Here is a 15,762-nt window from a genome sequence, read left to right on the forward strand (position 1 = left end):
ATAGAGAGGACAGCACAAGAAAACAACTGAGAACTGTTCTTCTTTTTATTTTGCTCAGGCAACAACTTACATGTCTATAGAGCAAATTACATGCATGCGGACCTTGCGTAGAATTACTGTGTTCCATCTGCCAGCTCTTGAGATCGTTGAATGTTTTCCAGTCCACGGATGAACCCTAGTTTTCCAACGATGAAAAAAGATCCATTATTAAAAGCCACACAAATTAGAGGATTCAATGCATAGCATTAACGTTCCTGAATAGCTTATATTATGGAGTGCATTTTTCCCGAGCAAGATACAAAGCTGTTGTGAAGTTCGGGAAAGCTAGAAAAATTTCCTCAATTCAGAAAAATTCAGCAGTTACCTACGCAATCTTTTTTCACAAAACAAGTTTTCAAAAACAACAAAAATTTGGCTTCAATATCAAAACAGCTGACTTATGCGTAAATACCGATGCGGAGGAGAAAACTCTGGTAGTAAAAAAAGGACAAAGGATAAGTCTCTGAGGTATCAATCCACTCGGGATGCGCCAATGTGTTTTACTGCAATTCGGCGTCGTTGAGAATTTTGAACACGTATTCGCCTATGCAATGTCTTTCGGGGACCAGCCGATGTATCAAGTCACTGTTTTTATCCTCCCATGATAAATAAGTCTAGACGTGAAGTATTTCATAGTAGCTCGACTCCTAAGAAATGAAAGGTGCTGTTTGGAGATGTGGTCCCTCCACGAATAGGTAGGATGAACGGCGTAGTTCACAAGGACGAGAGCGATTACGCTCGGTCCTCCACCCCCCAAATTATCCTGAAAAATAGGGCAGGAAAGTTCCTTATCGCAGTGAAACCCTTTACAACGCACCTGATATCTTCGAGAGCAGACATATGCGCCGTGTCTGCAACCGATAAACTGACGACACTGTCTTGCCTGTTCGCCGACAGATGCAACGTAACAATCGCCTAACAGACGTGGCATGTTAAAAATTGTCTCGTAGGAGGGATTCGCTGTGCCAACCCAAACAACCTCAATTTTGTACCGCCTTCAAAACATCTGAAGGCGCAGTTTTTGGATTCTAATTATAATCGCGACGCGCTGCTACTTTCCTTTTCATTATTCCTTCACTTTCTACTCACTGGTTAGGTTTTCTGGGTCCCATCCTCATTGAGTATCGCTAAATGATTAAGGGCATCACCCCACGAATCTGGATGGTACGGATTTCCGGTGGAGTATTCGTATTCCGGATGGTAGATTATTGAGAGAAGAGTGATTCCGTCCATTTCTTCCTAATTGCCGTAGAAAACGGCCCGGAAGATACGGCTTCGAGCGTTCCGGCGCACAATTTTCTACAAGGAGTTCGATTGGAGCGCGCCGGCCCTGTGCACGCGCCGCATCTTCCGGGCCGTTTTTTACGGCAATTAGAAAGAAATGGACGGAATCACCCCCTCTCCATAATCTACTATCCCGTGTACAAATACTCCACCTGAAATCCGCGCCACCTCAGACTCGTGGGGTGATGCCTTTAAACTTTTTTGTTCTGTTTCCGAGTGGGCAGTGTCCTGACTTCTTCAGTTTCCATCAACATGGCATTACACCGTAGGTGGATTTTTCTCATAAATTCAAATCGGGAAGGAAAAAATAAGCCTGGCTAGTGTTTAGTCTGAGCAACAGCTCCAAACTCACCCTCTCATGAGGACCAGTCCCATTATTGACGCTGGCGAACGCCACGCGTCCGCTGCAACTATGGGACACGATTGTGTAGAGGGCCGGGATGTAGTGCACCTAATGTGTTTAATGCAGGGCATCTACAACTTAACAGTATTAAAATAGTTTATGTATATTCACTTACAATAATGCATATTTAACATAATATCTATTAATTACTTCGAGTTGAAAGGCTACCATGAATTACAAGCTTTTAGCTTAACAATAACCTGAGATCTGTTGTCGTTCATCGTTGATTGCATAGAGATGTTATGAAAGGTTCTAAAAATTTCCGGATACCTCTACAGAAATCAACTAAATGCTAACAATCTTACAAGACCCTCCGAATACTGAGGACTAATTTTTTTAATGCAGAAAAGATCACGCAGAAGTTACTGAAATGGCTCTTTTAGCATCGTTGAAAAGGTCTACCATGTGATTTTGTAAAAATCGCGAAATTAAATAAAAATATCTGATCGAAATTAAATGAAAACATCCGGAGGGCAGTACAAAGTAGAGTTGTGGTGGCCCATCCTAAGCGAGCATAACAAGTCTCTTTTACAATCCGACGAACAAACGGGATCCTTTACCCGATAAGCGTTCCTGGAAATGAATGCTGCAGGTATTGAAAATCGTGAGAAAATCTGTAAAATCATTGTACTATGCACCTAAAGAATTTCTTCGAAACTCTTTCGTTACGATATATGGAATCCAGCAATTTATTCCAGCTCTTGGGTGATAAATCCAATAAATCGTACTCCTCCTTAAAGCAGAATCATTCTAAGTTATTTTGTACAGAATAAAATTTATTCCTTTAACAACAAAAAAGAATAACCTTTGCTGAATACAGCAATTTCCATTTAGGAGGACGATTTTCGTTTGTTTTGTCCAGGTTCGCATAGTAGTTTTTGATATTCGCTACCTTCTGTAATAGCATATTACTTTTAAAGAGATATTACAAATTTCACACAGCTTAGAATAAAAGAAGGATAAAAATGATGGGTTGGAAATAAAATTTAGTTTTGAAAGTTGCAAAGCCTGAATTATACCAGCAGCAGCCGTACAACTGGACACTTTTTTGCATTAAAAAAAGAGGAAGCTGCTTGACACAAGGTTAACAACGAACTAGCTAGAGAACAATAAAGATGAGAGGCATCTGCAACATCATGGATCCGTAGACTGTAAGAATTCGGTCAAATGTACGTGGAACGCCCAAAAGAAAAAGTGCTGCAATCTGGAAAAGTGTCAGGAGACGGATGCACTGCTTCCTAACTTTTTTAAAGCAACTAACATATTAACGTCAATACTATCTACGGATGGATGCATTTGGGCGTACGGACTATACGTAATTTGATATCTTATTTATACGCTATTATACGAAAAAAATGAGAAACCACTGGAGAAAAGAAAAAAGATCAAACACAGAAATACCATTACTGGAGACAGCAAGTCCAATAGCTGCTCGTTTGTCAGAGATCAAAAATAGTACTCTAGTCCAACGTGTCCGAAGAACAATGTGTTTCATCAACATTTTGTCACCTTTTCACTGAATTCTGCGCTCCGCGAGGATTTATTACTCAGAGGATAAAGGGGAGTTAATCAATACGCTCGAGATATCGATTCACTATCATTTCACTTCGATTCAATATCGTTCAAGGTTTACGAAGCGTGTCAGCCCTACACGAGGACTTGGAGGGATGAGCCGATGTCTTAAATCGGTGTTCTGTCCTCGCAGACACGTCTGGTGCTAGTTGTTGACCCCCGGAAGAATGAAAGGTTTGGTTGGCACTAGGACGAGTTCGAACCATCGACCGACCGATGATTTTCGATGCTCCAATGATAAAAGAATGCTGATGCTCGAATTCTATTTGCAAAGCATGTTACTGACATGTTTCATTCCAAAACTATCAGTGCCAAAAGTATGTTCAACTGGTTGAGCGCCGCGCATCTGCACGCGCACGCTTTTTTCTGACTAACACCTATTTTCTTCTTTCTGTCCTCAATCTCTTCGCCAATCAAGCTCGCATCATGTTCACACGAAAACTTTATTCTTTCAGTGTAGGTGTTTTTGTTTACAGTTTACCCAGAAGAATAAGGAAAATTTTTATTTCAATTTGCTCAATTTAGCTTCCTCGCAGTATGTTTTCTGCAAACTTCCATTTTGTTCTTTCACTTGCTGAAAAGATGTGAATTTTTCCCACAATTTAATCGGAAAAAATAAACACCCTGAGCTGGAAACTAAACTGAAAAGAATCGCGAAAAGTAATGCTTCTCTGTTAGAATCCGAGAATTCGTCACTAAGGCCGCAATTTGACTCTTAGTCACCTTACCAGCACAGGATTGATCAGAGCCAAGATTTTTTTCCTTTTTATAACTGCCTTGCGCACAACCAATCTGTTTGTCGAGAGGTTTTTGTTGACTAACGAGATTGATAACGATATAAATGTTCATTGGTGTTTGTAGAGCTGAACGTGTCGAATGTGTGTTAACTTTTTAGAAATAACTAAAAAAAAAGCCGGAAACTGTTCCTTCACTTCTCGTGGTTTCCTTTAACACGTGACTCGTCATCACGTTTTCCAAAGTGGTGGAGAACAAACAACGGAAAAACGTACGATAATTCATGAAAGCATGATTCCTATGTTTAGCGTTGCTAACCTTCACACCTCTCGAACAACAAGCTAATTTGAGAAAACAGAAAAAGCGCTTTTTCTCTTTCAAGGTGTATTTTCCTAATAACTATCTATTTGCTCATCGTTATGTGTACGGATCCAGGGTCTTCATTGACAGCCAAAAAAAATTGGAGAGATATGGGAATTTTCGGGTGCACTTTAATACACTAAGTGCTGTTTGGATGAAGAAAAAAACGTTCAAATAACCTCTGAGGGCAATATGCTATACTGTACTAGCTATAGTTTGCCAAAGGGCGCAAATAACTGCAACGGTAGCGGAAGACCGCGACCTCTGTGCCGCCTACGGTTCGAAACCGCCTCAAGCCAAACAAGCGTCTATGACGTTGCTTTAGGTCGCGTGCAATGATAACTACTGTAACTTGGAAGGATTTTCGGCCATTATGCAGGTAATGCACACGTGCGTTGCTCTACACATCTGAAGATCCGATGCTCTACTTCGATCAGTTTCAGCTCGTCAGAATTTTTTTAAAGGAATTGCACTTTCTCTTTTCAACACATTTCCGTGAGGTTATCCATGTGCCTCCATACCATGAACAATGAGAATGGCAAGTGTTAGCCGAAGTGGACTAATTTATACCGTATGTAGCTCTTTTAAAGGCATCACCCCACGAATCTGAGGTGGTGCAGATTTACGGTGGAGTATTCGTATACGGGATAGTAGATTATGGAGAGAGGGGTGATTCCGTCCATTTCTTCCTAATTGCCGTAAAAAACGGCCCGGAAGATGCGGCGCCGCACAAGGCTGGCGCGCTCCAGTCGAACTCCCTGTAGAAAATAGCGCGCCAGAACGCTTGAAGCCATATCTTCGGGGCAGTTTTTACGGCAATTAAGAAGAAATGGACGGAATCACCCTCCTCTCCATAGTCTCCCATCCGAACACTTCACCTGAAATCCGTACCACCTCAGATTCGTGGAGTGATGCCTTTAAGACTATCTATGGCGTGCATATATTCAGCGCATTTAAGTAGAAATCGCAAAGTAATACAAATAACATTCCTGAAAAGGTGCCTTTGAAGAGCCTCACACAGTAGCGATGGAATTAACAACAGGTAATACGCATTTTCATTTTTTCCTTACTTCGGACGCATATTTCAACTGTGAGCCGTCAACCTTCACAAGAGGTTCTACGTCACTGTGTGCACAAACAACTATGTAAAGGTGCTCGTCGACTTCTTGAACGTTGAGGTCAGCACAAAAATTTGAAACATCTTTGATGAATCGGCAAAAAAGCCTTGAGGAATACCCCAGATGTTCCTATTTTAGCGATGAATCAATTTTTTTTATACCCGATGAATAGCAAGTGGAGTGATGAGATGAGTGTAGGTAGTGAATGAGGTGAATGTCATGTCACTCACAATGTTGCAAAAACTTGCCTCGTGGGGTAACCTTAGGACGCTGAGTTTTTAAAATCTTTAGCTTAAAGCAACAGAAACACTCACAAACTGGTCAGTGTAGTCCACATCATAGATACGATACGCAGGATTCATGTAAGCGAATGTTGTAGCGCTAGGAGTTGCGTACAGAACCTTAAAACAGAAAGTTTTCCTAGGTCAACTCTGAGCTCATCCAGCACTCACTCCAATCGGGTCAGATGAGGTATTATGCATGTCCTCGTAGAATAAAGTGAAATAGTCCGCATGAATATGACCGAAAAACTGAGCCGCTATTGTGTCTGAGAATCTGGAATTTTTGAAATCTGAATCCGAAAAATAAATAAAAAAGAAAAAAGAATTTGAAGTTTGGAATCTTTGGAATCGGAAAGTTATGAAAGTATCATGATGGTTTTATTACCTCTGTATGATACGATAATAATTCCGAGCCCAACCTTCCAGACATTCTCCATCTCCCGGAGGGATATGTGACAAAACGTGCACAGATTCGCCTAGTATTTCCGCCTGGAAACGCTTCCTTTAAAGACCGTAAACCTACATCACAAACGGAATTTCACCTCAAATAATTCCTTGGCGAACCAAGACATCGTTTGATCAGGATCGCTTTGGTTTAAATAAAGGAAACTAGAACAGATATTATTACTGATCTGGTCCCAACACTGCTTCAAGAGGGTGAGTGAGGGTGCTTTCAGGAAAAAATACAACCATTTTCTGCCAATATAGCGAAATCTTTCATTTTATTTCATTTTAAAATTCCTGCTTCATTTCGTTTGCTGGAAAGGCTTTTTACTTCCCTCACAGTATATATTTTTTAAAATTTCTCCACACTTTTTCGAACTGTTCTGGTTGCTTTTAATTCGTGAAGTACCCCAAGCATCTAAATAGATGGAATAAATAAACTACAGAATCTGACGACTGAAAATGAATAATTGAAACCTGGAAGGAATAGAAGATAAATGGAACAAAATAATAACAAAAAATTAACAAGAAAAATCAGTGGCTTTCACTTCACTTCACGCTCACTTAATTCAGGTTAGCAAAAAAGAGTATCTTAGATTAACTCAAACGCTAGATTAACAAAATTCTGCAAAGTTCATGAAAATCTCATACCACCTCCTTCCATCTCATCAAACTGTTTTACTGCTAAACTTAAAAGAATCCAAAAAAAGACATACAAGTTTGTAGTTTCGCAGAATCCAGAGTTAAGCGAGATCAGACGAAGACCGTCAGCTACTCTTACTGAGTAAGATCCACGACTGAAAAACATTACGTGTAGGAAATCGGAGGTTTAGCCCAAAACGTCCAGACCAGAAATTCACTAGAGCACTGTTTTCGACGAGTCAGACGAGAGCCACGGGGTACTCATATCCACAAACTCCTGGTACAGCCATGTCGGCCAGAATCGCTTCTCCACTGTGTGCGGCGCGAAGCTGAAATCCATGCTATAATCATCTGTAAAAGAACGTAAAGAGAGTAGGACTATACGAATCCGCAAATATTAGGCACAAACCTGTTTACAGGCACACCTTCGTGGTTTCCGATAGCCCAGTAGGTGGGTGTGGTCGGGAAATACAGGCGTACGAGTGAGCTTATGTTTCTAAGCGTTGAGACATGCTCGTCAATAGTGTATGACCAGTCGAAGTGATTGATGAAATCTCCGGATAACATTATGTAGTCGATCTGAGAATCTCGATGAATTCAGTATAAGATTAAGTCTCAATAGTTATTCCCCTTATTACCCATACCTCCTTCAATTATAAATAATTTATTTAATCAACAGCACCAATAACTAATTATGATGATACAAATGATAATTATAACCAATATGTAAGTAATCTGCCACTCCTAAATTCTGCTTTTTAAAATCAAACTAAAGCAGATACGAAAAGTTCTATAAATCTAGAATCTATTTTTTTTTTTCGAATTTAAAAGTCTAAAACATATTATCTTTCATTTTCAGCACTTCTTTGCCATGTTTCTGATGATTGCTTTAATTCTCTCAAATTCTCCCTTCCAAAATTAACCTGTTTTTTTCGCCGCTTATTACGTATGAGCTGAATCTGTTGGATTAGAGGTGTCTCGTAGACTTTGTAGATGCCTTGCACCATTTTCTGGTCCTTTCTACATTCAGCAGATGTGAAATTTTATTTTTTTGTCGAATTCAATTTGAGGCTCCAACTCGTCAAAGCTGACGACGGCCACGTTGAATTGTGTTATCTCTTTGCCTATTTTTTGAACTGACTTTGCATGAATAACCCGTGGAATAATTTTTTCTTCCTACGAATTCACGTTGTTCAGACTGATTAAATCTTTCAAATCTTCTGGATTTACCGAATCGTTATTGTTCTGGAACGCCACATGCGTTCATAATTTCGAAAAGCAACCCAGAAACCGTGTTAAGTGCAAACAAAGGTATAGGAAATTATTTTCACCCTTATCACTTCGCTTGAAACCATGCAAAGCGTTTTGCAATCTTCTGGAATAGCATGCTTTCCGACAATTAAAGGCAGTATACCACGAATCTGGGGTGGTAAATCGTGAGTGGGGGAGCGTTTTCTCCTTATGTTAAAGGAATCACCCCACGAATCTGAGGTGGTACGGATTTCAGGGTGGAGTATCCGTATACGGAGTCGTAGATTATAGAGACCGAGGTGGTTGCGCTCATCTCTCCCTGAATCACTGCAAGCAGCCGGCCCCTGAATGCTGTTTTGTGCGATGCCTCCTATTGCAGCGCGCCACCTTTGCACACGTAGCGTCCCTTACTGCCTATCGGGGCAGTCCGAATTGATTTTCGACGAATCGCAGGGCGGAGGCGGCGCAAGGGGTGGATGTAGATATAAATAATAATAGATGGCGTCGTACTAAACACCATTCTGGACGTGGCTGTTTGCAGTGATGCAGGGAGAGATGACCGGAACTACCCCCGCTCCATATTCTACGCCACCTTACGCACCACCTCAGATTTGTGGTATGCTGTCTTTATGATCGATTCGAATATTCGAATCATTTTAATAAATTCCACAAACATATGCACCCACGTGTATATCTATAACTACCTCATGAGTGGCGTTGATATGTTCCAGCATGTTCTTGAAAGTCCAGTAGGGAATATCGCACTTTCCTACAGTTCCCCAGTAACCGGCTGCTCTATTTGGAGCTTCTGGAAAACATTATCGGGCAATCAGAATGAAAATACCTTTGATGGGGAATTTGTAAAAATTTCATTTCTCATCAGAATCTGTGCCATCGATAACGCTCAATGTCACAAAGGTCAATGTAATATTCATAGGATTGGTCCCAAAAATCTCGGTAGGTGAGGATCGCTGTGGATGAAGCATACATTAACGCATGTCATTGAGGAAGTACGATTCATTGACCTCAGAGACTGACAATTCCACCTCAGAGAGGGCTAGTTCTTTCACGAGAACAAAACCAAAAACCTTAGGAATAGTACGGGAATAAGCATGATTATTCAAAGGCTCTGCTCGCTACTAGAACTGATGCAGGATCGAGAATTTTATTGGAATCACATGAATTTTTGCAGCAATGGGAGTGAATTTTCTGACTGAGCGCACACAAATTGTCACATTTGTCCAAATTCTTGAGTTTTTGTGGAAAGTCTTGGATTGTAAGATTTCTGAAAATCGTATCAGTAAAGGCGTTGTCACGATAACTTCTATGCTTTTCAATATTTATTCGATTTTTGCGCAGTAGAGGGCACTAAATATGTAAACATTCTTCAAATACTAATTTCTCTGAATATGGATTTCTTTGAAAATCACTCATTCCTCCTCAACTTCTTTTTTATCCAAACTATCGCACACATTCGGAACGTCATCCTCTTGAACGAAATGAATTTCAAGAGAGTTCTTCAAGACCTCTTTTCCATTACAACCACGTGCTTTGTGCGGTGGTGGCTAAGCAAAAGAATGAACTCTTCTTAAAATAACACCCCTCAGCTTAGGGATTTTCTGAAAAGAGCCTTCTTTCAGTAGTTTACAACCAAGGAGTATACAGGGCTCAACCAAAACAAACGAACCGACGTAACCTCATTGTCGGCACACGTGACCATGCACAGCTGCGTCGCTCCATGAAGCTCCACGCTTTAATCCTCGTATGTTGAGAGGCATTGCAGAACTACATATTTTGCAAGAATGCGCAGAGCTTATTATAGAGGTAATAAGATATCAGATTCATGCATTTAACCCTATTTCTCCAAAATCATTAGATGGTTATGCCAAATGTTCGGAAATGTAACGATATCTAGGGTTCCCTATAAGTCCTTGCGTTTATTCAAATGAAAGCTTTTTGAAAAAAAAAATTTGACGATGCCTTTTAAGTAATTCGGTTTCTTTGAACGAATATACTATGTAATTTCTGTTTTTTTCACGTAATTAAAATGGAGTGTAAAATTGAGAAAGAAGAGCTTTTCGCTTTTAACAGAGGTGCCAAAGCCACACGAGGACTGTAAGTAGCAAGTAGGAAGTGTGTAACAACGAAGCGATGCTTCTTTGGACGTTCAATAATGAAGTGGAATTGAAGGCTTGACTGGATAGTTTCTCTTGAGCGGAAACCAGGCGATTCCTACCGTTGACGCATTGTACAGCTTTTTGACCGTTGGGGAGAAGTTGTAAACCACAACGGAAGTACATCACTTATCGGTTTTTGGTTCATTTCTTGTTTGTTTTAGTAGAACACTAAATCTAAATCTAAGAAAAAGCTAGAGCTTTTGGGCCAACTCACAGTGCATTCGCTGTGGACGTTCGTTAAAGGAATAATTATGATTTGGCTGAGACTAAATTCTCACCAAACGAGTTCAGTAGCCAATTTTGTTGGCAAAAAAAGGATAAGAGATTAAGGAGCATAAGAAATCATTCAATATGTAAGGTAGTGTTTTAATGATCAACAACGATTTTTGAACACGCTGCTAACGATGCGCTGTTTCATTTGTGTGAGAAAGAGAAATAAATGTAAATAACCTACGGATCTCCTCTCTACAACAGACAGGCAAACTACAATCAGCCTCCGATCCTGGCTTATAATCAAAATCCACATGCAAATCCGATAGTTGCAGCACCCGTAGATTTCTGTTCCATGCTCCTCTTGAATGGGAAACTGGAAATATCATCATAGTTAACACTATACAAAAACTAGAAAAAAAAATAAATTCTATACACTTAGATCTCTTCTTCTGCAACAATTTTTTCGTAGCCACATCTGGTTTCGGTGGAAGTTCGACGGTCCATCCTGACTCTGTTATATCATCAGGATCAGCACACTCGTTAAACAACAAACCACAGATTTTCGAAGGACTTTCATCTGATAGTCGCCGGAACACGTAAAAAAATTCGTCCTACAAAACACACAATCAATTGCAAAAAAAATAACAGCGCACATATAACCCCATGGTTTCAGAGTTCTATTAAAGTTACTCGAAATTGTCCAGAAATCCCATCGCATACGACCCAACTTTGTTTTGCAACGAGCTTGCAAATAATAGTGGCGAACTCCAAGATGACCGGCTCTGTTTTATCCCACTTCACAACAACGCTGCAAAAAAATTATGAAGAAACTTCAGGATAAATGGTTTCCAAATTACTGGTTGATTTTTTCATTAATCAATAAATAAATTTTGATGAATAATTAAATTAGACAAAACTAGATAAAGACTAAAATCAGATAAATTTTGATTATAGATATTTGTGGGTACAGTCCAGCTCCAACGTCTTAATTATTGGTCCCAACAATCCTGTGAGCGGTTCCTTCCGGCACGGTGTTTAACGAAAACAGCAAAATTTGACTGGGATATCGTCGTTTGAGAGCCAGAGGTTTCTAAAGCGGATTAACTGAGTCCTGGATGCCTCAGAGAACTGAATTTACAGGGTTCGTTCCTTCCTGGATTTCTTTTAATTCCTCTTGGATCTAAAGGGTTATTTTTAGATGGCATTTTTGAAGAATACACTGCAAATCCTACTACAGGAAAAAATCTGGGATCTTAAACATTTGCAGATGCTGCTTTTGAAGCATCTTCATTTTTGAAGTTCGAAAGTTTGTTTGACTCAACTGTTTAACTCTGATAAGGCTTTAATAAATCACAAACAGTGAAAAATCCAGAAAAACCACACCTCATAGCCGCAATTGCTGCGGTGCATGAGACACACAATGGAGAAAACTGCACGGCATTCGTTTGTAGATTTTCTGGAAAGACTCTCACCAATTACTGAAAATCTAGTGACTCGTGCAACTCACTTGACTTTGCTTCTCCTGAGTTCTTGCCCCTAATCGAGTAGGATTGCGAACGAAATGTAATGAGTGCCAGAACGCTAACTGTGCGGATCCACCAGAACATTCTGACGTTACTGCAATTCAAATACCAATGTAAATCCGTCCATCAAAGAGTGAAATCATTTTATGCGCCCACGGAACGCAAAGTATGTCCAGTCGGCGTCGAGCATGTTCATCCGAGTAAGCGGTGCGCCGCCGTGTCGGGTAGGATACAGGGAGGTGGAAAGCATGAAGCATAGAAAAATGGGAGATGTTTGCTCTGTGCAGCGCTCACCTGGTTGAAATCATTCAAAACCGAATGTAAAGTAACTATCTTTCACTCTTATAGAACAAAAAAAGGAACGAAGAGTATGAACGAATACTTATGCACGAATTGGAAGCTATTTCTTCTAAGTTCCACAACAATAAAGATTACACAGAAATAGCTGGACTTTTTTTGAGAAAAAAGTAGAAATTTGATTGAGTTTTTTCCACGTCATGTCATTGCGTGGATACTCAGACTATTATTTCACTTACCGCACAGACTATTTTTTCTTTAGCGGTGAGCACTCAGGATCTAATCCTCGGTGCATTCATGAGTTCACTTTCATTGAGTGTCTCAGTTGCGTGCGCTGTGTTGTGTACCAAATGTGGTCAGTCGAGTAAACATGAAGAGCCTGCTACAATGCACAGACCCTCTTAGTTCTGCTTCGCCCAATGGAGGGCGCGTCGCGGTCATTCAGCTGAACACATGCGTTGCGTACAATACAACACCGCTTCTAACTTGTGTCCCAAAATCCGTCGCAAACCGTCGGAATTCTCGGAAGTGGGCAAAATTAAGTTTCGAAAATACCATTCAAAAGTAAACGAGCTGCAGATTTCAAACATACTTCAAGAACTTACTTCTGACAAATGTGTGGCCTGAAAACGGGCAGTTTCCTCAAGCCCCGTTAATTACTTTACCACCTCCACGATCCTGCCATTGGCATATCCCTCGGATACATCTCCATGGAAGGAAGGGATGTTCATAGGATTTTCGCTTATTTCTCGGAATTGGACAAAATGTGCGTGTAGTGAGATGCTAATGTTGATAATGGTAATATGAGGGTCAGTGGAGAAAAATCATAGACATTGGCAAATTGTGGGAAAGTAGACGAGTTACGAACATGGACAAGAATTATTCTCAAATGACACATTGATCCTAACTTCACCTGCTCAAATATGTACTAGAGAGCCTTACGCAGAGTCTTCTCTTCTTGCGCCCATTCATCTTTTTATATAAGCAGATTTCTTCTTATTTTCCTTTTTTTGCGACTGATTTGCCAACTTTCCAATTTGAACACTAATAGGAATTACAAAAATGTGATAGAAGGACAAGCGGACTTGGGTTGTGACCAACAATGAAAGAAAAATGCAACGTCGTTTTTACCTACAGCTGTGCGCTTCACGTTTTTACAACTCAGCTACATAATTTCCTCTCGAAGCCCTTGAAGATATTTCTGCAGGTGAGAGTGATTCATTTATTTTCCTTTTACGAACAAATCTCCTTTTTAAAATATCCTTGTCTGAAATGTGAATACCAAAATCAGAAAAGTTTCATATTCGAAACTGTATCCACATCAGTTTCGGTAAAATTTCCGAATTCCAGCAATAAAGGATACAACAAAAGAAAATAAATAAACGTTGACGGATATTTCCCAGTGTTAGAGCCCATAATTATTATTTATGTGCTTTAATTTGACCAAAGAACGCATTACCTTCTACATATAAATTCTGGAATTTCACTGCTCCTATCGCTAGTCTTTAACAAGTTTTTGAGACATTTTAACATCTTTAAAATTACATTCTTCAACATGTCTAGAAAGAATTCTTCGTAAGTTTTGTAATTCTAATTTTAGAAAAAATTCTTTCTTCATCTAGACTGGACTCACGTTAAATTTTGCCAGGTCAGGTCCACTTGGGGAAATGCTATAAAAGTTCTCACCATAGAGATAGAAATTGAGACTTTTTCACATATCGACACCTCGAACCTCAAAAAACGGAAATAATAACTAACACAAAAGAAAAGTGAAGACAAAATGAAAAAAATACGATTCCCTTGATATAAGAGTCCAAGTTTAGTATGAAGGTATAATCAAAAAATCCTGAAGATACAGGAAAACGTGTCTATAGGGGTATTTCCAGCTAAAAACTGCACTCTGCTGGGGTGACCCAGGAGTGATAGAAACGCAAGCCGCCATATGCCAAAATATGCACATATCGCTCAGGTCGCGGCAACAGCAATGACCGATTTGGGAACCGCACTTTGAAATTTCACTCCACAAAATACATGTTTATTGGCTAAAGTGCTCTTCTTTCGAGCTAATCGAGTCTTTTCACTACGCTGCATGATTTCCATCTCCTTAAGAGTTTACGTAGTAGTCTCTAGCGTATCAATCCGCTTCGGATGCGCCAACGCGTTTTCTTTCAGATTGGAATTGTTGAGATTTTAGAATGTATACAGTCTATACAATGACTTGCAGGAGTGAGCCGATGCGGGGTTTATTTTACTAATTTAATTAATTATTTAATAATTATTTATTTATTTTATTAATCAGGCTTTATTAATCAGGGGTTTTTATCCTCCCAAATAAATCTGGCAGAAAGTTATCGACTCCGGAGGGATGAAATGTTTCGTTAGCATCACGGCGGACTCGAACGAGCAACCTTGACACAGCGGACCTCATATAGACCACGCTACACCAGTCCAGCACTTTAGGTTGTAATTTTCCAGAAATCCTCAATGTTTCATAACCTGTCGGAACATCTCTAGCGGAGTCAACTTGTCTTAGATTTTGTTACGCTCCAATTATAATTCTAGTGCATCATTCTATCTTTAATAGCTCTCAGTTACCGAACTAATTATGTGGAAGTTCTGCTGCGATATCCAGTGGTTATGGAAGCAGCGAAATCACCAGCTTCCAGGAATTAATCGTCAATTTATACACAGAATCTGTCTCTTGTCCGTTTTCTTCTGAATAGAGAGATTAGGTGAAACAGAATTCCAATCTCTTGGCTGCTCTACAGCGTCTTAGAGAAGAAAAATCAGGCTTCTCATAATTACTGTAAAAAAGAATAAAATGGTTGATGATGTTGATGAAACGGTGACAAGTTTTTGGGGAAAAAAATTGATTTTTACGAAAACAAATTGAGGATGATGCCGGGTGCAGTTGTATAAAAAAAGTGAAGCGTTAAAAACAAGGCAGTACGACCTTTTATCCTCGCAAATAACAAAAGCTTACGTTTTTGAACTTCAGAATATAATAACTTAACCTATAATCTATCTCTTGCTTATAAGGGTTCCTGCTTGTCTCTTTATCAATAATACTTCAAACACTGGAGAAGTACATATCCTATCCTCAGGTCGCGTTAGCATACTATTTGCAATTCGACCAAAAATCTCGGCCCTCAAAGGAACATCATTATTTATATAATTCGCCTCAGCCATATTTGACAAGCGTCCTTTCTTCTCGTGGAAAGGTTTTCTGTTACAACAGAATCCTAACCACGGCAGTGAAACCACTAACGGAATGTTATCTATGAATAGGCATTAATGGAAGCATCTACGAGAAGAGCAAGATGCGACAGTGCGCAGTCGGTCCAAGGATTCGCGCTCGAAAGCTGGAATCGGCGGCGAACTTGAGCGAAGGTCCCATCACACCTTTGAAGCGCAACAGCACAA

General features: G+C 39.9%; 2 protein-coding genes across 2 annotated transcripts; both read right to left on the bottom strand.

Moving 5' to 3' along the window:
- Positions 1 to 616: 616 nt before the first annotated feature.
- RB195_019667 (uncharacterized protein) lies at positions 617 to 970 on the bottom strand (the record flags this gene model as incomplete). The annotated part of the gene is made up of 2 exons (XM_064187622.1): positions 617 to 802; positions 857 to 970. The coding sequence occupies 2 exons, from the start codon at positions 968 to 970 to the stop codon at positions 617 to 619; spliced, it is 300 nt and encodes a 99-aa protein (XP_064043503.1).
- A 1,208-nt stretch (positions 971 to 2,178) lies between these two features.
- Positions 2,179 to 12,299, bottom strand: RB195_019668 (uncharacterized protein; the record flags this gene model as incomplete). Its single annotated transcript, XM_064187623.1, has 18 exons — positions 2,179 to 2,299; positions 2,365 to 2,459; positions 2,532 to 2,621; positions 5,826 to 5,912; positions 5,964 to 6,066; positions 6,178 to 6,281; positions 6,335 to 6,401; positions 6,953 to 7,033; positions 7,097 to 7,207; positions 7,288 to 7,457; positions 8,834 to 8,937; positions 10,761 to 10,892; positions 10,953 to 11,024; positions 11,073 to 11,130; positions 11,210 to 11,327; positions 11,903 to 11,975; positions 12,027 to 12,136; positions 12,199 to 12,299. The coding sequence occupies 18 exons, from the start codon at positions 12,297 to 12,299 to the stop codon at positions 2,179 to 2,181; spliced, it is 1,797 nt and encodes a 598-aa protein (XP_064043504.1).
- Between the last annotated feature and the right edge of the window lie 3,463 nt (positions 12,300 to 15,762).

This window comes from Necator americanus, chromosome II (genome assembly GCF_031761385.1).
Source record: "Necator americanus strain Aroian chromosome II, whole genome shotgun sequence".
NCBI classification, from domain to species: Eukaryota; Metazoa; Nematoda; class Chromadorea; order Rhabditida; family Ancylostomatidae; genus Necator; species Necator americanus.